Raw genomic sequence first — 24,076 nt, forward strand, 5'->3', positions numbered from 1 at the left:
TTGCATCATCCCTTTCTCTGGGCTCTGTCTGTATTCATAACCAGTAGTATATTCCAGGAATAATGAATCTTAACCAGTACTCTACCAGGAATAATGAATCATAACCAGTTGTATATACCAGGAATAATGAATCATAACCAGTAGTATATTCCAGGAATAATGAATTATAACCAGTAGTATCTACCAGGAATAATGAATCATAACCAGTAGTATCTACCAGGAATAATGAATCATAACCAGTAGTATAGATCAGGAATAATGAATCATAACCAGTAGTATATTCCAGGAATAATGAATCATAACCAGTAGTATATACCAGGAATAATGAATCATAACCAGTAGTATATACCAGGAATAATGAATCATAACCAGTAGTATAGATCAGGAATAATGAATCATAACCAGTACTCTACCAGGAATAATGAATCATAACCAGTAGTATATACCAGGAATAATGAATCATAACCAGTAGTATATATCAGGAATAATTAATCATAACCTGTAGTATATACCAGGAATAATGAATCATAACCTGCAGTATCTACCAGGAATAAGGAATCATAACCAGTAGTATCTACCAGGAATAATTAATGATAACCAGTTGTATATACCAGGAATAATGAATCATAACCAGTAGTATCTACCAGGAATAATGAATCATAACCAGTACTATATACCAGGAATAATGACTCATAGAATAATAATAGCTGTTTGGTGAATCTATGAATTATGTATGACCACTGGAGTCTTTGCCACTCAAAATATTTTTTTTGATAGAATATTTTGATATTTATTTCATCACTCCAAATCTTGCCAAAGCATAGTCTGTAGGAGGGGTTAATATGAATTCAAAATAATTTGACGTGATTTATATGAATATATGACATTGACATGAACAAGGGAGAGGTTAAATGTAGGCTAAGTCTGGCATAAGCTTATTCCCAGACTTTACAGTAACTCTGTTGCCGTGGTTTTAGGTAGTCTCTGTATAGGCTATTCCGGCCATCACAACACTGCTGCCCAGGTGAAGAGCTTGTGATCTCCATACAGAACCACAGCACCATGCCTTTCGGAAAAGCTCCCTTCAGCCTCAGAAGATGCCCTTCTGGAGGAATGCCGTAATAGAGTCATTATAACCTAATGTAGACCTATTTGCCTACTAACAAAATAAAGTGCAGAGCATGCGTTCTAAAACAAGCTCTAGACTTTTTGTTTTGGAAATGAAACCAAAAGGTAAATAGTAGGCTAGGACTTGGAGGGTTGTTGGAGGGAGCCGGCCTTGATTGCACAAGTTCTACTTGGCAGCAGACACATTATCTCCATTTTGCCCACGCTTGTTGCACTTTATGGTCATGGTGTCCGAAAACAAACAGTTTGTTTTTTTGGTTAGGATCATGAGGCGAGCGAGGGTGTGTGGCATTGTACAAAAGAGAAGGCCAATAGGTCTGTGATGTTGAAACTTTAAAAAGCTTGACATGATGTAAACTCACAGATGAGGAAGTCATTCAACTGAATTATTAACAGGGTGACATCGCCTTCTGCTGGACAATATGATTATCTCACCACACAGATTTACGCAATGGTTTAATTTCCGGTAGTAAAAAAACATTTTCAAAAAGTGCAGTAATCATCAAGTGTAAAACAGATTCATGTCATAAGCTAACTATGACATTAATCTGTTTAATGCTTGATGATTTTTTCAAAAAATGTATAATTTAATAAATAATATATATATACAGTGCCTTGCGAAAGTATTCGGCCCCCTTGAACTTTGCGACCTTTTGCCACATTTCAGGCTTCAAACATAAAGATATAAAACGGTATTTTTTTTGTGAAGAATCAACAACAAGTGGGACACAATCATGAAGTGGAACGACATTTATTGGATATTTCAAACTTTTATAACAAATCAAAAACTGAACAATTGGGCGTGCAAAATTATTCAGCCCCTTTACTTTCAGTGCAGCAAACTCTCTCTAGAAGTTCAGTGAGGATCTCTGAATGATCCAATGTTGATCTAAATGACTAATGATGATAAATACAATCCACCTGTGTGTAATCAAGTCTCCGTATAAATGCACCTGCACTGTGATAGTCTCAGAGGTCCGTTAAAAGCGCAGAGAGCATCATGAAGAACAAGGAACACACCAGGCAGGTCCGAGATGCTGTTGTGAAGAAGTTTAAAGCCGGATTTGGATACAAAAAGATTTCCCAAGCTTTAAACATCCCAAGGAGCACTGTGCAAGCGATAATATTGAAATGGAAGGAGTATCAGACCACTGCAAATCTACCAAGACCTGGCCGTCCCTCTAAACTTTCAGCTCATACAAGGAGAAGACTGATCAGAGATGCAGCCAAGAGGCCCATGATCACTCTGGATGAACTGCAGAGATCTACAGCTGAGGTGGAAGACTCTGTCCATAGGACAACAATCAGTCGTATATTGTACAAATCTGGCCTTTATGGAAGAGTGGCAAGAAGAAAGCCATTTCTTAAAGATATCCATAAAAAGTGTTGTTTAAAGTTTGCCACAAGCCACCTGGGAGACACACCAAACATGTGGAAGAAGGTGCTCTGGTCAGATGAAACCAAAATTGAACTTTTTGGCAACAATGCAAAACGTTATGTTTGGCGTAAAAGCAACACAGCGCATCACCCTGAACACACCATCCCCACTGTCAAACATGGTGGTGGCAGCATCATGGTTTGGGCCTGCTTTTCAGGGACAGGGAAGATGGTTAAAATTGATGGGAAGATGGATGGAGCCAAATACAGGACCATTCTGGAAGAAAACCTGATGGAGTCTACAAAAGACCTGAGACTGGGACGGAGATTTGTCTTCCAACAAGACAATGATCCAAAACATAAAGCAAAATCTACAATGGAATGGTTCAAAAATAAACATATCCAGGTGTTAGAATGGCCAAGTCAAAGTCCAGACCTGAATCCAATCGAGAATCTGTGGAAAGAACTGAAAACTGCTGTTCACAAATGCTCTCCATCCAACCTCACTGAGCTCGAGCTGTTTTGCAAGGAGGAATGGGAAAAAATGTCAGTCTCTCGATGTGCAAAACTGATAGAGACATACCCCAAGTGACTTACAGCTGTAATCGCAGCAAAAGGTGGTGCTACAAAGTATTAACTTAAGGGGGCTGAATAATTTTACACGCCCAATTTTTCAGTTTTTGATTTGTTAAAAAGTTTGAAATATCCAATAAATGTCGTTCCACTTCATGATTGTGTCCCACTTGTTGTTGATTCTTCACAAAAAAATACAGTTTTATCTTTGTTTGAAGCCTGAAATGTGGCAAAAGGTCGCAAAGTTCAAGGGGGCCGAATACTTTCGCAAGGCACTGTATATATATATAACTTGGGGGGTTGGGGGAGCAGGTGGGGAACTCTGTGATAAGCAATTTGTATATATATATTGAACAAGCATGGGAAACAGTGTTTAAACCATTTACAATGAAAGCCTGTGAAGTTATTTGGGTTTTACGAATTATCTTTGAAAGACAGGGTTCTGAAAAAGGGATGTTTCTTCATAAAAAGAAAACGTGGTCTGCCACTGCGAGGACGATCAGCTGTCCATCCTGTCTCCCTGTAGTGCTGTCTTAGGCGTCTCACAGTACGGACATTGCAATTTATTGCCCTGGCCATATCTGAAGTCCTCACGCCTCCTTGCAGCATGTCTAAGGCATGTTCACGCAGATAAGCAGGGACCCTGGGCACCTTTCAGGGTTCCTACTGGGGCCCCTCAGGGGTGCCTGCTTAGTCCCCTCCTGTACTCCCTGTTCACCCACGACTGTGTGGCCAAATATGACTCCAACACCATCATTAAGTTTGCTGACGACACAACAGTGGTAGGCCTGATCACCAACAACGATGAGGCAGCCTATAGGAGGTTAGAGACCTGGCAGTGTGGTGCCAGGACAACAACCTCTCCCATAATGTGAGCAAGACAAAGGAGCTGATCGTGGACTACAGGAAAAGGCGAGTCGAACAGGCCCCCATTGACATCGACAGGGCTGTAGTGGAGCGGGTCAACAAACTATCATGGTCCAAACACACCAAGACAGTCATGAAGAGGGCACAACAACACCTTTTCCCTGTCAGGAGACTGAAAACATTTTGCATGGGTCCCCAGATCCTCAAAAACTTCTACAGCTGCACCATCGAGAGCATTCAGACCGGTTGCATCACCGCCTGGTATGGCAACTGCTCGGCATCTGACCGTAAGGCGCTATAGAGGGTAGTACGTACGGCCCAGTACATCGCTGGTGCCAAGCTTCCTGCCATCCGGGACCTATATAATAGGCAGTGTCAGAGGAAGGCCCCAAAAATTGTCAGAGACTCTAGTCACCCAGAAAACAGTTATAGACTGTCTTATGGCTTGGGAGTAGAAAACAGTTATAGACTGTTTTCTGCTACCGCACAGCAAGCGGTCAAGTCTAAGACCAAAAGTCTCCTTAACAGCTTCTACTCCCAAGCCATAAGACTGCTGAACAATTAAATGGCCACTGGAATATTTACATTGAACCCCCCCCCCCCCATTTGTTTTGTACACTGCTGCTACTCGCTGTTAATTATCTATATCTATGCATAGTCACTTCACCCCTACCTACACGTACAAATTACCTCGACTAACCTGTACACCTGCACATTGACTCGGCACCGGTACCCACTGTATATAGCCTCATTATTGTTATTTTATTGTGTTACTTTTTATTATTTTTTACTTTAGTTTATTTGGTAAATATTTTCTTAACTCTTCTTGAACTGCGCTGTTGGTTTAAGTAAGCATTTCACGGTGAGGTTTACACTTGTTGTATTCTGCGCATGTGACAAAGTTTGATTTGAATTCTCAATCAGATGAGATGCACAGCTAACTCAAATGCAATTGAATTCATAAATGTAGGCACTAATTATAGCTAATATTCTAATTCTCTAGGTCCTCCATTCCCAAACCTGAAGCACCCTGTCCCCAGCAGGAAAGACCAGGAAAATGTGTTCGTTTAAGGTGCAACTTCCTATTGAGGAAATGTAAGATATTTCGATTTTCTGACACGAATAGAAGCGTATCCAAGCAGTCAATGACTTTAGTTTTATAAAGCCTCTTTTCCATCAGCAGATGTCACAAAGTGCTTATACAGACACCCAGCCTAAAACCCCAAAGAGCAAGCAATGCAGATGTAAATCACATCCAATTGTATTTGTGACATGTGCCCACTACAACAGGTCAAAGACCTTACTTACAAGCCCTTAACTCCCATTCAGCATGATATTCCATACTGGCATTCAGCTACGCTTTCAATAGACCCCCCTTCTTTAGCATCTGCTCTAGACATTGAATATACTGGTCATCCACTGCATTAGGAGCCATGTCCATTTTCTTTACCACAGCAGTAACTTAAAGAATGGAGAGTAGTTAAACATATTATTTCAACCAAGAAAATCTGTCAAATTACCCATGTGGGACCCAACTTTTCATGACAATTTCTAATTCTCTTAATAACTATAACTCTTTACACTCAGGGGAATTGGCCTGTATGGCGAAGGCCAAATTGAAATGTTTCTCACTAAAAAAAATATGAGACGCCTATGCATAACCATGGTAAAACTGAAAGGGAACACATTGGAGATGAGGAAATGCTCATAACAAAGGTGAGGACACAACAGTCAACCTGACACAATACAGAATCCCCCAAAAATGTATGTACCAAGGCCATTCCCTGGCTACCCATCCACATCGCTCCAGCCAAACTGATGTTTGTTCTCCACAATGAATGAATGTAGCGATTTAAAAACTAGGCAACCAAAGACCAGAGAGAGAGAGATGACCTGGAGGGAGTTCCAGTCCTCAGCTTTTTATGAAGCAGAAAAGCAAAGATGAGTGGCTGACAAGGAAAAATAAAGACAACAACTCTCTCTCACACTGTAACGATTGTCGTCGGGAGAAGGAGAAGAGGACCAAGGTGCAGCGTGGTAAGTATTCAAAATACTTGTAATAAATATGAATACTTGAACAAAAGAACAACAACAAGACAAACAAACAGTTCTGCAAAGTGCAATACACACAAAACAGAAAACAACTACCCACAAATCATAGTGGGAACACAGGCTACCTAAGTATGGTTCTCAATCAGAGACAATGATTGACAGCTGCCTCTGATTGAGAACCATACCAGGCCAAAAGCAGAAATACAAAACATAGAACAAAAACATAGAATTCCCACCCCAACTCACGCCCTGACCAAACTAAAATAGAGACATAAAAAAGGAACTAAGGTCAGGATGTGACACACACACACACAGTCTATAAATATGTAAATACATTGCAAGATATCTAGGCCTAAAACTCTATAGAGTGCAGTAAAACATGTTTATCATTAATAGCTGACAGAATTCTATAATGAATACATATTACAAAAATAATACATAGAGTGACCAGTAGTTACAGTATTGTGATTGTTTAGTGTTTTAATTACTCAACAAGTAGTGCCCCAATGTGGGATTGAACCATGTCTCAAAAGCAGCAGAAAAGGTCAACTAAGGTCACAAAAATGTCCTTTACGTCTATACACGTCTCGTCTAGCCCGGCACGGATAGCTGCAACAAAAAAGATGCTAAACTAGGTGACATTAGCTGGCTAGCAAGTAGAGGTAGCTAGCTAAATGCTTGCACACTCAAGCTAGCTAGCTATCAATGTTGTTGGATAGTTGGGAAAAAAAACATGCTAAACTAAGCGGCATTATGCAACAGCATATTTACACATGATTTCAATCTAAAACTACTAATAACTTACCTGAGCATTGTTGAGACTTAGCTAGGCAGACAGGTCAGAACAGGTGTCTGTCTGCTCGTCGACTTGTTTTGCAAGCTTTACAACAGCACACAGAACCAATTATTGTATGAGCATTGGACATGCACTTAATCGATTTGTTCCATAGACGGTAGAGTCAACAACTCACTGCAAAAATATTTTTTAGTGTACAGACTACCGGTACACATGTTTGCATTTCTGATTAAAAGAGATGGGACAGACAGTAGGTGAAATTTAGTTTAAAAGTCTAGCTCCTTTTCTTATTATAATAAAGTCACATTGTAGGCCAGGCCGTCAGGCAGTCTTTTATTTATTTTAATTTCAAAAGGCCCAAGTGCAAAAAGTACAAATATGAATGTCAAAATATGCAGCAGGAAATATTACACCCTGAGACAAAATACGTCCTTCCTTCCTGATAAACTTGACCCCAATTCCAAAGCCACAAGACCACAATATAGTTTGTCTTAAGATAAATCATCAAAATACATGCTGTAGGACTATGGTATTCAGGTTTATTATATATTATACTGTAATCAGACACTGAAACACACTGAGCAAGAAAAGCATTCAGAGCAGCTTATTTTCACCAGACCGTTTAGGTTGTCATGTTTCTTTTCTTGGTCTTGTGATGAGTGATGCAAACTGTCAGTATCATCCCCAACAGACCCAGTCCAACTACAGCTGCATGCAGATGAGCGAAGGAGAGCCCGGAGGTACAACTACACAATGCAGGCGAAGCTAAAAGGAGAAGTATATGAGAGAGGCAGGGGTTAACGTTACCTGCTGATATTATGTTACATTGCATGGCTCATTTTTGTCAGTGTTGAATGTCAGTGTTTGTCAGTGTTGAAACAGCATTTAAGTTGCAATATCATTTAGTTTCTAGATTTATGTTACCTTGTTCATAAGTGGTAGAAGATTCATTTATAGCTTCAAGGCCAGACACTGAAAAATAGTGACATAAATTACTTCTGAGATCAGTTTATGATTAGGTGTACCACCAGTGATGATGAATAGGCTTGTAAACTTCAAAGGTCATAGTTGGAGGGACTGAACATAAAGTGAGAATATTATTTTGTGACATATTTAACAATTAAAATGTTCAAAATTGAGTAGCTGGCCAGCGCAAGTGAGATTTGGTTCTGGGTGGCAAGATGAATGTGAGAGTAAATATGATATTAAATGGCATTTTGTGACAAATACACATGTGTTTTTGACTAGCAAAAATCCCCTCTTACCGTGAAGTCTGCTTCCTCCCCCAACCATCATACTTTCCCCTTTCTTTCCCATGCAGTAATACAATCCAAGGTCTGCGTCCTCAACGCTCTTGATTTTCAATGCCAATGACCTGTTGGCAATCTCTGTCTCGAAACGAAGATTGGGTCGGTGCCCATAGATTATATTTCCACCGTTTAGACTCACACACAGCAAAACGGCAGGAGTCTGCTCAGGGTTGTGCTTCAACCAGGTTATCTTGTAATGATAAGAGATATTGCAGAGCAAAATAGCAGTATCTCCAAGCTGGACCTCTCGAAACACAGACTCCTCCACAGACTGCCATGGCTTGACAATGAACACTGTTTGATAGATAGATTACAACACATTAGGCAATTTTCTATTTCAATCAAAGAAGAAAAAATGTGTATAATCAAATCAGGCTATTCATTAAGAAGACCCTCTGCAATTCCAATAAATTGTACTCACAAATCATTAAGATAAACCAAAGAGATGCCATTCTCTGTGTGCTGTTTCTAGCAGAATTACAGGTCACAAGTTCCAGTCTGACAATGGACAGTTATGTTCACTTGTTAAACCACTAGTTCCAGGAAAGTTCCACCTCCTTTCAGATGTAGACCACCTTCATTAAAAACATTTTTTTAAATAAGCTCAAATCAGGTTTGCCATTTGCAAACCTTCAGAGTCATACCTTGAAACATATGATTTTATTAAAAAATTGCCTAAGCCTCCTAAAATAAAATAAAAAGCTTTGTCGTAAATGATATATGCATAGTGCGATGGTTTGGTGTTGTATTCTCATAGGTGAAACGACAGTTGCTTCTGAGCTGGTGTGTTATGGAGGAAGCTGCGGTCACAGAGGTGTTTAGGTTGTAGGCCTAAGTGGCCTTTCTCTCTCTCTCACTTCTGTTTACCCTGGAAACGAAACCACCAAAAGAGCTACTGCCTTTGATTGAAACAGACAACGCCAGAGACAATAAAAAAAAAAAAAGATTGCTTGTTACATCCAAATAGGCTGGGTAGCGCATCTGTTGGAGTGTTTTTTTTCTTCTTCGTTTTTGTTACTTTTTTTAATCAGATTGATAAAATAGTTGAATTGTCTTCCTTATAATAACAAAAACGTGCCATTATATTCCTTATATAGTGCGCTCTTTTTGACCAGAGCCCTATGGGGGTGCTCTACAATTGGGTGTCAGGCCGGCATACACAATGTCCATAACCTCGATAGTGAAACTGGGATAATGTCAGTTGGTGGAGAGACCATAATGTCCCTGACCCCTGAACAGCTTCTGTAGAGCTGGAATGCATTTTTTTTCCCCCAATGGGAATTGCCTTTCTGACCCATGTCTGCACTTGTCAAAATGCCCATGTCCACTTTTCTAGAAACTTTTTTTTCATGTATGTCTCTTGCTATATTTGTGATTTTACATTGTATATTGTTTGTTCTGTTTTGTTTATAATAAAAATAAAATAAAACAGTTCCATATACTGATGTACTGCTGTAAAATAAAAAGCTGCCAATCGCAAGACTTTTACTGATGACGTAGATAAAAAAAAAGGTAAAAGTTCATTCACACATGCCAAGAGAAACAAACATCAGAACAGCAACAAGGACCAGAGCGAGGTGACAGACAGCCTTTTAACATAATCGTATTCTTCTTTATGACTACAGTTTAGAACAAACGAGACTGTTGCGAGCGACACAACAAGGAAAGTGGAATCTGCCAACAAATCGGCTTCCTTATAAGCTCACTGACTCAGTGGTCACGACGAATGAAGGTATGAGCCGAGGTGAAATGCTAGGTTAGCTAACGAACGTTAACTGCATACGACGACCCACAGGTGATACGTTAACGATACTAGCTAGCGGTAGCCGTCAAACCAGCTCTCAAACCGATGTGATCATTAAATAAATATGTATGTTTGATACAGTCAATTTTGTCATTTAACTTGCTCAAGTGACGCAACAAACTTGGTTCTCTAATTTCTACATTCCAACACAGTCTGAACTTTCACATGAGCTGGCTAGCTCTCTGACTGTTCTCTTGAATCGAGCCGATTAAACTCAATTCTGCGATTTTAAGATGGAGGCGACTAGTGTGGCTGTGGGCGGACTGGAGCTACGACATCACATAAATTTAGTTTTTATCAATAACTACTGATTTCAGCACCCAACCATGCGGGCTATTCTTTTGAGTCCTGAAATCAGGAGTTAGTTTTATAACGTCGTTGAGCTCCTGTCCCCCAGACTAGTCACCGCTCAACTCCATCGTAAATCGTTGAGTTTAGTCGGCTATCTCCAACTATGCATGTTGACCGCTCAACAGCTCTAGCTAGCTAGAATTAGCATTGCCTTCCCTGCCCGCGGGCCCAGTAAGAAATGTTCTCTAATGCATAAACTTCACCCATAGCATCTAGGCAGGCTAACCGGTCTTATCTAGGTTAACGTTAGATAACGCCAGCTTCTTGTCCAGCTTTGACAGTGTAGCTGCTTCGTATTTGCACATGTCAGGCATAGCTAACTGGATAGTAACAACAACTGCGTGTTTCACATTGCGAACTCTCTGTCGTTGTTTTTGTAATGACATTTCACACCTAGCTAAGCTATAACTCTAATTTATTTCGCAGGATGGCTGGTGTTTTCGATATTGACCTGGAGTCAGAAGACCTTAGCGACGCAGAGGTGGGGATTTGTCACTTGTTTTGTTGGGAATTTGAGGACACTTTTTTTGTTGTTGTTATGGAAGTAAATTAGGGGACCTAACTAACTTGCTATCAGAGTGTCAGATCGGGGATGTGTTCAGTGTAGTGAAAACGCCCAGAATAAACAGCGTAATAACTACAAAGTTGTTCCCCAAAACAAAGATTTATGCATGTTCTGTGATATGAAATAATGCTATCTTCAGTCTATTGGCAGTGACCCTTCTCTACGGTGAATTAACTTTGACCCCCTCTCTTCTGGCCCTCTTGTGCTCTGTAGGATGATGTTTGTGACTTCACCGTAGCAGAGACAGACCTGTAAGTGGAACTCAATGTAGTCACTTGTCCACCATTCTTGCTTGAGACTATATTGACAAGATGGTGCCAGAGAACAAGGCTGACGTTTTATGTTTTCCTAAACAATTGTGGTTTTTGGTTAGTTTCTTTGCGTTGTTTGTAACTTATTTTGTATGTAATGTTGCTGCAAACGTCTCTTATGATGGAAAATAACTTCTGGGCATCAGAACTGTGATTACTCATCACGAAGTGGCAGAATCCTTTTTTTCCTTTAATGAGCCTGACGTGAATGATATACTGCTTCCCCGGGAACAGGCCCAGATCCTTGTCATTTGCGTGAAGAAAAGGTGGACAAAAAGGGTCCAGAGGTTGGGCTGCCTTCTGAGAATTCGTAGGCGATCGAGTAAACCCCTACTGCCTTCCATTCTGCTCGCAAATGTGCAATCTTTGGAAAACAAAATTGATGACCTACGCGGAAGACTAAACTACCAATGGGACATTCAAAACTGTAATATCTTAAGCTTCACAGAGTCGTGGCTGAACAACGACATTATCAACCTGTACCGGCAGGACAGAACAGCAGCGGCGGACTATGTATTTTTGTAAATGGTAGTTGATGCACGATATCTAAGGAAGTCTCAAGGTTTTTCTCACCTGAGGTGGAGTATCTCATGAAAACCTGTAGACCACACTATCTACCTAGAGTTTGTCTGTATTTTTCATGGCTGTCTACATACCACCACTGATGCTGTCACTGACCGCACTGAATGAGCTTATTCCGCCATAAGCAAACAGGAAAACGCTCACCCAGAGGCGGCGCTCCTAGTAGCTGAAAACTTAAATCTGTCTAAACAAATTTCTATTCGCATATTAAATGTGCAACCGGGGGGGACTCTGGACCACCTTTACTCCACACACAGAGACGAGACCGATTTTAAATCTGCTATTTAAAGTTAATTTGTAATAATGACAATTACAACAATACCGAATGAACACTCATTTTAACTTCATATAATACATAAATAAAAATAAATTTAGCCTCAAATAAATAATGAAACATTCAATTTGGTTTAAATAATGCAAAAAACAAAGTGTTGGAGAATAGAGTAAAAGTGCAATATGTGCCATGTAAAAAATCTAACCTTTGAGTTCCTTGCTCAGAACATGAGAACATATGAAAGTTGGTGGTTCCTTTTAACATGAGACTTCAATATTCTAAGGTAAGAGGTGTTAGGTTGTAGTTAATAGTATTTATAGGACTATTTCTCTCTCTACCATTTGTATTTCATATACCTTCGACTATTGGATGTTCTTATAGGCACTTTAGTATTGCCAGTGTAACAGTATAGCTTCCGTCCCTCTCCTCGCCCCTACCTGGGCTCGAACCAGGAACACAACCACAACAGCCACACTCGAAGCAGCGTTACCCATCGCTCCACAAAAGCCACAGCCCTTGCAGAGCAAGGGGAATAACTACTCAAAGTCTCAGAGCGAGTGACGTTTGAAACGCTATTAGCGCACACCCAGCTAACTAGCTAGCCATTTCACATCGGTTACACCAGCCATGAGGCTGATAGGCTTGAAGTCATAAACAGCGCTGTGCTTGCGAAGAGCTGCTGGCAAAACGCACGAAAGTGCTGTTTGAATGAATGCTTACGAGCCTGCTGCTGCCTACCATCGCTCAGTCAGACTGCTCTATCAAGTCAGACTTAATTATAACATAACACAGAAATACAAGCCATTACTCATTAATATGGTCAAATCTGGAAACTATAATTTCAAAAACAAAACGTTTATTTCAGTGAAATACGGAACCGTTCGGTATTTTATCTGACGGGTGGCATCCCTAAGTCTAAATATTCTTGTTATATTGCACAACCTTCAATGTTATGTCATAATTACGTACAACTCTGGCAAATTAGTTCGCAATGAGCCAGGCTTGACAACTGTTGCATATACCCTGACTCTGTGTGCAATGAATGCAAGAGGAATGACACAATTTCGCCTGGTTAATATTGTCTGCTAACCTGGATTTCTTTTAGCTAAATATGCAGGTTTAAAAATATATACTTCTGTGTATTGATCTTAAGAAAGGCATTGGTGTTTATGGTTAGGTACAGTCGTCCAACGATTGTGCTTTTTTCGCAAATGTGCTTTTGTTAAATCATCCCCCAGTGTTGCATCGATTATATGCAATGCAGGACATGCTAGATAAAATAGTAATATCATCAACCATGTGTAGTTATAACTAGTGATTATGATTGATTGGTTTTTGTAAGATAAGTGTAATGCTAGCTTTCAACTTACCTTGGCTTCCACTGGATTTGCGTAACAGGCAGGCTCCTCATGGAGTGCAATGAGGCAGGTGGTTAGAGCATTGGACTAGTTCACTGTAAGGTTGCAAGATTGGATCCCCCGAGCTGACAAGGTGAAAATCTGTCGTTCTGTCCCTGAACAAGGCAGTTAACCCACCGTTCCTAGGCAGTCATTGACAATAAGAATGTGTTAACTTACTTGCCTACTTAAAGGTATTAAAAAATACTGAGAAATCAGCGCCCGATTGTTATGAAAACTTGAAATCGGACCTAATTAATATACATTATATTTACACCTCTAGTGTACACTACATCAGTCATTGGCTTCCTCAATAAGTGCATTGATGACGTCGTACCCACAGTGACTGAAAGTACATACCCCAACCAGAAGCTATGGATTACAGGCAACATTCGCATCGAGCTAAAGGCTAGAGCTGCTCCTTTCAACCCGGAAGCTTATAAGAAATCCCGCTATGCCCTCCGAACCATCAAACAGGCAAAGCGTCAATACAGGCTACAGTGGAGCAGGTTGAGAGCTTCAAGTTCCTTGGTGTCCACATCGCCAACAAACTAACATAGTCCAAGCACACCAATACAGTCGTGAAGAGGACCTCTATACCAGACAGTGTCAGAGGAAGGCCCTAAAAATTGTCAGACTCCAGCCACCCGAGTTATAGACTGTTCTCTCTGCTACCGCATGGCAAGTGGTACCGGAGTGCCAAGTCTAGGTCCAAGAGGGTCAAAACAGATTTGACCCCTAAGCCATAAGACTCCTGAATATCTAATCAAATGGCTACCCAGACTATTTGCATTGCCCCCCGCACCTCCCTCTTACACTGCTGTTACTCTTTGTTATCATCTATGCATAGTCACTATAATAATTATGCGATCATGTGCATATTACCTCAAATAACCGGTGCCACCGCACATTGACTCTGTACCGGTACCCCCCTGTGTGTTGTCTCGCTATTTTTATTTTACTGCTGCTCTTTAATTACTTGTTACTTTTATTTCTTATTCTTACACTTTTTTTTTTTTAACTGCATTGTTGGTTAGGGGCTCTTAAGTAAGCATTTTACTGTAAGGTCTACACCTGTTGTATTTGGCGCATGTGACTAATACAATTTGGTTTGATCTTTCACTGAATCCTTTAAACTCACCCTCACTCATTCCCCTCTTCCTAACTCTCTTATCCCCCTCTCACTTAGTGTTCAGACAGAAGAGATAGAGCTGACCAGTGCCGTTGTCAACAGAGACAGTGAGAGGATCGGACCAGACAGCTTTGAGCTGCTAAGTGTGCTGGGCAAGGGGGGCTATGGCAAGGTATGTGTGTGTCCGTCCGTCCGTCAATCAGTGCGTGTTTGCGTTTCTAAGAGTTTCAGCTTCACAATGTACTTAGATATACACCATGCTCTTGATCAGAAACTCATCCCGTTTGTCATTAACCTATTTTAACAATTGTATTTTTTACTTGCAGGTTTTCCAGGTACGGAAAGTGCAGGGTGCACAGACGGGGAAGATATTTGCAATGAAGGTTTTAAAGAAGGTACATAAGATTCCTCTCAATCATTTTTCTCAACCAAAAGATTGCTCTAAACATTGCTACTGTACCAGGGCAAAATGTAATACCTCTAAATACACAACTGACTTTCTCCTATCCCCACCCATCCCTCGCGCTCTCTCCTCCCACCCATCCCTCGCTTTCTCTCCCTGCCAGGCGAAGATCGTGTGTAATGCCAAGGACACGGCCCACACGCGTGCGGAGAGGGAGATTCTGGAGACGGTGCGGCACCCCTTCATCGTGGACCTGCTGTACGCCTTCCAGACCGGGGGTAAACTCTACCTCATCCTGGAGTGTCTCAGTGGTGAGCGATTCGGGAAGGGAGGGAGAGGGACCTGCTGTATGCTTTTGACCTCGTCCTGGAGGGAGGGGATCTGTGTAGGACAACCGTGTCGATCTCTGAATCCTGGCACGTCAACTTCTATCGACACTTCAATCTCCTTAATGTTTTTTTTTGTTTATCAGGTGGAGAACTGTTCATGCAGCTGGAGAAGGAAGGAATCTTCATGGAGGACACAGCCTGGTAAAAGCCAGATGCTTAGCTTCAGGTTATCATCGAGAAAGTGTGACGCTGAGGCCATAAACGGCAGTGAATTTCCATGTGAACATTTTGTAGGAGAGAGTGTGTTGCGCATGTGTACAGAGGAGTGTTAATAAAAAAAAATCCACCTTTTTGACAAACAGTTTTTATCTGGGCGAGATCGTGCTTGCTTTGGGACACCTCCACTCAAATGGAATCATCTACCGAGATCTCAAACCAGAGAATATCATGCTGAACCACCAAGGTGTGTCTGTCTGTCTTGCGTAGAAATCAATATCAGTGAGATTAACATAGCATCTTTAAAAAAAAATTGTTTTATCTGCTATGGATTGGATTATTGTTATGGTTTAGAATTGACAGAGATATTGTGTTTCTGTCTCCCAGGACACATCAAGCTGACCGACTTTGGCCTGTGTAAGGAGTCCATTCACGACGGCGCGGTCACGCACACCTTCTGTGGGACCATAGAGTACATGTGAGTCTAGCACCACGCTGACGAGGATGCCGTCTCTGAGTCGGCTATCGTCAAAGATTTTTATAGCTACACCAAGATAGATGTCGTTTTCAATGTGAACAGATGAGTCATAGTGGGTAGAACAAGCAAGGAGGTGTGCAGAGCCAAGCACGAGCTAGCGAGATCCTATTGGCCCGTTCTAGCATGCATCTGTATATTTCCGTTAGGGAACACCTACTCTGTGAAATGTGCGTGTGCAATGACTCAATTCAACTTTGCACTCCTTAAACCACACAATTTGTTAAACTTTGGCAAAGGCTAAGGTCTACAAAACTTAGTCCACTCTGTTCATAACATATTCTAGTTTTGTGAACCGAACTGTGTTGAGATCCAATGTTTCATCGATGAGAAAACGTGCATAATGTTGGCCAAAATCCTTCTCGTTCCATCTTCTCCCACTGCCCGCCAGTGGGCTTCCTCTCACTACCATATTTGCTAGTGAGTGGAAACTCCACGTGGATGCTTCATATTTATGCGTCCAGTGAAATATCTGTCTCACTGTTCTATCTGTGCTATCGCTCTCAGAGGCTGCACTACGGGTCGCTGTAGTAGTCATAGTTCAGATAGGTCTTAGGTGAACTACAATTCTTCCCCACCTTCCTGAAGTCAAGTGTGGATTTAAAAGCGTTACATTTGTCCATGGGCTGCATGGCCTAGTGTGCCATTTCCACCATATTCCTTACACGAACTGTTTTTATCCACTGTTTTTATGCAAGTAAAGTAATAGCGTATATTTAAACATTTAAAAACAGTTATGATGGTACAATTTTATAAATGGGGAAAGGGGGGTAGCTAGTCGATTCAACAAATGATCTGTCAGTAATGCTGACATCTTTTTGTGTCTGCAAAATGAATTATACGAGAAATGGAGGTCTCAACTCCTTTATGCGCACATATTGATGTAATAACCATCATATTGAGGTAAACTTGAGTCACGGGATGATATGGTGTGTGGTCATCCCACTACGACTGGGGAAAACCATTCAATTTATTAGGCTACAGATGAAATGACTTGTGATAAACTTGTGCAGATTTTATTTATTCGAGTTTTAGGATATAATAATAATAATAATATATGCCATTTAGCAGACGCTTTTATCCAAAGCGAGTCATGTGTGCATACATTCTACGTATGGGTGGTCCCGGGAATCGAACCCACTACCTTGCCGTTACAAGCGCCATGCTCTACCAACTGAGCTACAGAAGGACCACCGATATTCACATAAAAATCTGTCGCATATTGGATTCTCTTTCAATCCAGGAAGGGGAGTGAACAGTTCACACTTATAGGAGAAGGTTGAGAATTGAATCACAGCCCATTCTTATGACTCTTCTACCTGCACTCTCTAGCCCCTCACTCTTTCCCTCTTTCTTACATTTTCTCGACCTCTTCCTCTCAGGGCTCCAGAGATTCTGACGCGTACAGGGCACAACCGGGCAGTGGACTGGTGGAGTCTTGGAGCCCTGATGTATGACATGATGACGGGCTCGGTGAGAGACAGACAGAAAGAGGGGGAGGGAGAGCGCCTGCATGAATGATGGAAAAGAAAATTGGGAACATTTTTGATGCTTCTTTCTAAACCAATCAGATACCATTTGAAAGACGTTTGACTCAAACCTCTGGTCTTCCCGCCTGTCCCCGTAGCCTCCCTTCACTGCTGAGAACAGGAAGAAGACCATTGATAAGATCTTGAAGTGTAAACTCAACCTACCGCCCTACCTCACACTGGACGCCCGAGACATGATCAAAAAGGTAGAGGCGCCCACACCTCCCCATCTCGTTAGGTTGAATAAAATTCATCCTCCTAAGTCTAGAGGTCACTCTCTCTCTCTCGCCCACTGCCTTACTCTCTCTTGTTCTCCTCTCTCGCCGCATCTGTTTTTCTTCGTCTCTGTTCAATTTAATTCAAAGGGCTTCGTTGGCAGGGGAACATGTTTACGTTGCCAAAGCAAGTAAAATGTATAATCATCTCTTTTGTCCCTGTGTGTAGCTGCTGAAGAAGAGTCCTCTTCAGAGGCTAGGCTCCAGTGCGGCAGACTGTAAAGACATACAGGTGATAGACGCACGTCTCCCGATTTTTGTTTTCTATTGACATCATCAACCATTGTAATAGGCTTGGGGTCAATTCAGGAAGTGAACAGAAATGTCTACCTCCTTGAATTGACTGAAATGAAATGTACCCTAACCCTGCTTTATGATCAGTTCTTATACTGATAGCAAATTGAACAAAATCCAATAGTTCATGAGCCTGTACCTGTGTTGTACATGGATAGATTCTAAGTGCTGCGGGGGGGGGTTTTCTGCTGGTTTTACAGAAGCATCCCTTCTTCAGACACATCAACTGGGACGACCTGCTGAATAAGAGGTGTGAGCCGCCCTACAAGCCATGCCTGGTACGACCACTATACTACTGTCACTCTCTCAACAGTCCCTTTGTATTCGATAGCTAAAATTTCAAATCTGTGCTCGGTCTTTTTTATATATATATAAATGTATAATTGAGGACATACCTGTATAATTGAGGACATACCTGTAAAGTTTGAAACTGTGGCATACCACTCTGAGTACAGTTTCTCCATCCCTCTGAGTACGGTTACATGCGCACAATAATATGATTATTGGGGATAGTCAGGTGAATATAATAGTTGGTTTAAAACGTTTACATGGTTTGCAAGAACGATTTTCCATAATAATCCGGCTTACATGGAAATCAGAAATGGGACTGATGGGACTTTTTGATGAATGCAGAAAATCGTCAATCAAAATAAACGTTCTACCACAGCGACCGTGTTATTTTTGGGATGCCTTATCAATTCTAAGTTCGGGACATATAACGTTTACGTGAAAACAATTTCTATGATTGCATACGTTTTTGTTTTTCCGAACTCTCTTCACTCGCACATTAGACGGGAGGCTTGCGCTGCTGGAACGCCAATTGAGCTGTTTTACACGTCCTAATAATTCAAACGATTTGCTCAGAAAACCAGGTGTTTTAATCGGCGTATGCTTACTTTGATTTTGACCGTACGCAGATTAAGATGAGCAGAGTAAAGGGCTCACATGACTATTGCTGTGCACAGCCTACTGCCATAATCAGTAGAAAATTTAATTATTAGTGTGCATGTAAATGTACTCATCCCCGCATTTTATGTATCTTCTCCCACCATTTCTCTCTCTATTCAACCACTTCCCCCTTTTCTCCCCCCCCCCTCTCTCGCTTCACCCCCTGTAGCAGTCGGATGAGGACGTGAGTCAGTTTGACACGAGGTTCACCAAGCAGACTCCGGTGGACAGTCCTGACGACTCTACAATCAGCCACCAGCACGAACACGCCTTCGCTGTGAGACTGTTACATTTTAGTCCTTTAACAGATGCTCTTATCCAGAGTAACTTACAGTAGTGAACAACATACATTTTCAGTACTGGTCCCACATGGGATTTGAACCCAGAACCCTGGCATTGCAAGCACCACGCTCTACCAACTGAGCCACACGGGACCCCGATTACCTCCTTTGTCCACCTTTTTCACTGCTCCTTCGCTCTCCTTTTGCTCCCTTCATCTTTTCCTTCAGTAATTTTCCTCCTTTCACTTCTCTCTGTCATGGGTTCACACTTTCTTCTCAACCTCACACATGGGTCATGTTCATTTGGCACGCAACGGAACAAAATTGACAAATGGGGACTCGTCCAATAAAAGGTTGTTTTTAGTTTTAAAACGGTTTCAGTTGCGAGTATTATTGAACGCGACCCTGTTCTCACCTTTAACAAAACACCCCTTATTCTGGTATTTCCCAAACCAACATAGAGGAGTGAAAGTGTTGCTGGAATGACTAGTCATCCTATATAATTAATTAATTAATGGATGTTGTCTGTCAGGGTTTTACCTATGTGGCTCCCTCTGTGTTGGAGAGTCTGAAGGAGGGCTTCTCCTTTGAGCCGCGGACACGTCCCGTGCGCAGACACAACAGCAGTCCACGCACCCCCATCAGGTGACACACACACACACACACACACACACACACACACACACACACACACACACACACACACACACACACACGTATGCACGGACATACACTCACCTTTGGATTTGTTTTGACTGAAGCTAAATACTTTAATTTGGCTCTACTCCAGCATTTTGGATTTGAGATCAAACGTTTCATATGAGGCGGCAGTACAGAAATGTAACTTTAAAAAAAAAAAATTCATTTGAGGGTATTTTCACATCTGTTTTACCGTTTAGTCTCCCCATTTGAATGTGTCATAAGTATTTGGACAAATTCACTTAGTGTGTTAAAGTAGTCAACATTTTAGTGTTTGGTCCCATATCTCTAGCACAAAGATCATACAGTGCCTTCAGAAAGTATTCTTACCCCTCGACTTATTCCACATTTTGTTTTTGCTGCCTGATAAATTCTTCAAGCACTGTCAAGTTGGTTGTTGATCATTGCAGTCTTGCAATAGATTTTCAAGTAGATTTAAGTCAAAACTGTAACCAGGCCACTTGGGAACATTCAATGTCATCTTGGTAAGCAACTCCAGTGTATATTTGTCCTTGGGTTTTAGGTAATTGTCCTGTTGAAAAGTGAATTTGTCTCCGTCTGTAAATCAAACTGAACCTGGTTTTCATCTAGGATTATAATTTTTTTTCATCCCCCTGAACTCCCTAGTCCTTGCCGATGACAAGCATACCTATAACATGAGGCAGCCACCACCATGCTTGACAATATGGAAAGTGGTACTCGGTCATGTGTTGTGTTGGATTAGTCCCAAACATAACGCTTTGCATTCAGGACATAAAGTTAATTTCTTTGCAACATTTCTTGAAGTTTTACTTGAGTGCCTTTTTTCATTTTCAATTCATAAAAAAAAAATGTCAAAATAATTCCACTTTGACATTATGGGGCATTGTCTGTAGGCCAGTGACACAATCTCAATATAATACATTTTCAATTTGGGCTGTAGGGGTGTGAATTTTTTCTGAAGGCACTGTATCCCCATAACATGATTAACTTCCCCTGTTATTGGTAGTGGTGAGAGAGGTCAACACTTTTGGGGGGGGGGGTAATTTGTGATTATCCATAATCATGATGGCGTACATATTAATGGAGACATGTTCAGAAACATATTATATTCTTGTTTACAATAAGTGACTCAAATGACAGTTATTTAAAATTAATTTCTGTGAGCCACAAAATAATCTGGGAAAAAAGAAACTACAATTGCATCTAACAGGTTTTTAGAGTTGCACACATAATGTAATCATGTGTGCTAGCATTATGGGACCAAATACTACACTTTTGACTACTTTAATACACTAAGTGAATTTGTCCAAATACATATGAGACCTTCAAAAGAGGGAGATGAGATCCACAAAGTGCTTTCATTTCTTAACGGTAAAACAGATATGTATGAAAATACTTTGGAATTAAAGGTGGCATTCTGTACTGTCGCCTCTTATGAAACATTTGATCTCAAATCTAAAAATGCTGGAGTATAAAGCCAAATGAAAAGATTTAGCTTCACTGTCCAAATAAATACTTAGATGTATGTGTATATGTATGGAATGAGGTCTGGGAGAGAAGATATATATATATATATATATATTTATCTCACACTTCTCAACCCCACCAACAGATTGATATGGATTTCCCTTATCTAATGTCTCATTTCTTTCTATTATTCTTCTCTCTCCTCAGTCCTCTCAAGTTCTCTCTCCCCGGGTCGTTCGCCAAGTCCTCAGGGGGAGGAGAGAGCGAGTCGGACCTTCTCTCCCAGACCTCGTTCCATCTCCCGTCGACCGCCCCGCCCACCGACAACGGTGCCACGCAGCCAATCCGCACGCCGGGCCGGAACAAGAAGCAGAAGGGTAACCGGAGATGAACTGGAGTAGGCGGAGTCAGGAGGAGTCCGAGCTTTTGGCCGCGTTCCAGGCCGACTACTTTGCAGTCGTGCCGCGCGCATCCACCAATGGCTGTTTGACACGTCATCGACAGTTGGGCGCTGGTTGCTATATCATATGATGTGGTTAGCGGATATGTTAACACCTATCCAGGCGTTGTGACATCTGGCAGACGACTGCTAGTCTGTCTGGAACGCGGCCGTCCTCAGGAGGCCCTGTGTTTCTCACAGTCTGGGTCCCAATCCCCATACTGTGCACTCGCTCCCTTCCCCTTATACCCTCGTTGACTCATTCCTTTGAGGTCTGAATAGGGGTGAGCTTAGTGGTCATTTTGAAAAGTTACAGGGTGTGTAGATATTTGTTCCAGCCAAGCACTAACACACCTGATTCAGGTCTTGATGATTAGTCCACCTGCTTTTACATGTCCAGTTGTCACAGACCCACTAAGGGAAGTCAACAAGAGTTTAGGGAATGGGTTGAGTTATCAGTTTGGGATCCAGCCACTTCACTTGAATGTTTCTCAACTTGCCACATAAGCAAAGAGAACACCAACTACTGCCAAAGCATTTGACATTGCTGTTATCAAAATGTTAAAGGTCGACTTTGGGCAGAAATAACAGCTTTATAACTGATCAATGCACTGTCTTACCAGGTTATTTAATGCTTTAAAAAACAAAACAATTTGATGAATAAGACATTTTACTACAGAAGTGGCATTTCTTCCTGAGCTCTACAGTTTCTGGCCAAAAACAAATCATGTGAAATGACGTCCACGTGTACTGGAGGAGTTACTGGCTAGCTACATTGGCTAGCGTAGCTAACGAACTAGCAACGTTGGTCGCGGCACGGCACGCATGACCAGAAAAACACATCAATGAACCACTAAAGGCACAGCTCCATTTTCTGTTTGGAAGTTGAGAAATAGGCAGAGTTGGACCGTATTTCGTTCCCAAAGTCGACCTCTAAATGGGTCGTTTTAGGCTAGTGGTCATAATGAAAGCATGAAAGTATTGAATGACGCACATTTCCAAAAACACTGTGTAAAATAGACACTCGGCTTAAAGATGGTCTTTAAAATATATAGTATTTTTTGGTTTATGGGAACGACTGCATTTATACATGAGCTCGTATTACAGATGTGAAGCAATTCGGCTCATGTGTGAGTCCCATGTGTCTGACGCGATGTTGAATTAGCCTTTTATTTTGAACATGCACTCCTCCCATTTACTTTACTCATGTCACGCAGAACCATAGTTCGAGCAAACCGTTGTATATGTGGGCAGACCTGGGTTCAAATAGTATTTGTTTTCTAACTGCTTGAGCTCCGCTGGATTGAGCTCGTCTGCCGAAATGGGACCAATAGAATAGTCCCAAAAGTCGTAACTCTGCCTATCTGGCGCCCCAGTCAGGCTCAATCAAATGATCAAAGAAAATGGATACTAACGTGGTACCTGTTCACATTCTTGGTGAACTCTGTTTATCCATGGCTCTTTCATCAACCATCCTGGCTTACTGTTGTGAGAACTAGTTTTGGAAGACACAAGACCTCTGTGTCAAATATTTGTGTCTGGGGACGGAAATAATATTGGCAAATGTATATTTCATTTAAATATAGTATTATTTAATGGACTGATGACATGTTCTGGATCAAAGTGGAATGTTTGATTTTATTTTCTCTGGCTAATGTGGTTGTGAGGAAGATAGGGTTGCAGAATCCTGAAGAATAAAGACATATTGAATGTCTGGACTTTGTGGTATTCATTTTGGTTTAATGCAATGTCTGTCTGGTCAGTCCATCTGTCTGTTACAGGAATTGAACAACAGCCTCCATAGTCCAGAGGTAATGCAGGATATAGTTCCCTAACTGTGTGCTGTTGACCTGTGGGTCAGTCCTAATAATTGAATAATTCTAACACATTTAGTGATTAAACAATCTCTGAACTTTCTCTTGCACACATACGGTTGCGGGCAAATACACTGGGTATACTAAATGTTAGGAACGCCTTAATGTTGAGGTGCAAAAAATTACTTTTATCTGTCTCCCTTCAGCTACAACAATTTCAAGTAGATTTAACAAGTGACATCAATATGGGATCATAGCTTTCACCTGGTCAGTCTGTCATGTAAAGAGCAGGTGTTTATAATGTTTTGTATACTCTTTATTTTGGCGCCCTTGCACTTTTTCAATG

At 41.3% G+C, this 24,076-nt stretch overlaps 1 protein-coding gene, 1 long non-coding RNA gene and 1 other non-coding gene across 3 annotated transcripts; 2 read left to right on the plus strand and 1 right to left on the minus strand.

Annotated features, from left to right (window-relative positions):
* The first annotated feature begins 4,953 nt into the window (after positions 1–4,953).
* Positions 4,954–5,976, plus strand: LOC124012799. Its single transcript, XR_006834774.1, has 3 exons — positions 4,954–5,040; positions 5,533–5,661; positions 5,794–5,976. It is a non-coding gene; the product is annotated as an uncharacterized LOC124012799 (long non-coding RNA).
* A 3,641-nt stretch (positions 5,977–9,617) lies between these two features.
* LOC124012143 (ribosomal protein S6 kinase beta-2-like) lies at positions 9,618–23,630 on the plus strand. The gene is made up of 16 exons (XM_046325606.1): positions 9,618–9,835; positions 10,685–10,739; positions 11,037–11,074; positions 14,577–14,691; positions 14,846–14,914; positions 15,086–15,233; positions 15,395–15,452; positions 15,614–15,714; positions 15,855–15,945; positions 17,385–17,475; positions 17,630–17,737; positions 17,976–18,038; positions 18,301–18,378; positions 19,218–19,325; positions 19,862–19,974; positions 21,685–23,630. The coding sequence occupies exons 2-16, from the start codon at positions 10,686–10,688 to the stop codon at positions 21,866–21,868; spliced, it is 1,419 nt and encodes a 472-aa protein (XP_046181562.1). The 5' UTR covers positions 9,618–9,835; position 10,685; the 3' UTR covers positions 21,869–23,630.
* Positions 19,409–19,484, minus strand: trnaa-ugc. Its single transcript has one exon. It is a non-coding gene; the product is annotated as a tRNA-Ala (tRNA).
* Positions 23,631–24,076: the final 446 nt, after the last annotated feature.

The sequence above is a fragment of the Oncorhynchus gorbuscha genome, linkage group LG24 (assembly GCF_021184085.1).
Source record: "Oncorhynchus gorbuscha isolate QuinsamMale2020 ecotype Even-year linkage group LG24, OgorEven_v1.0, whole genome shotgun sequence".
Lineage (NCBI taxonomy): Eukaryota > Metazoa > Chordata > Actinopteri > Salmoniformes > Salmonidae > Oncorhynchus > Oncorhynchus gorbuscha.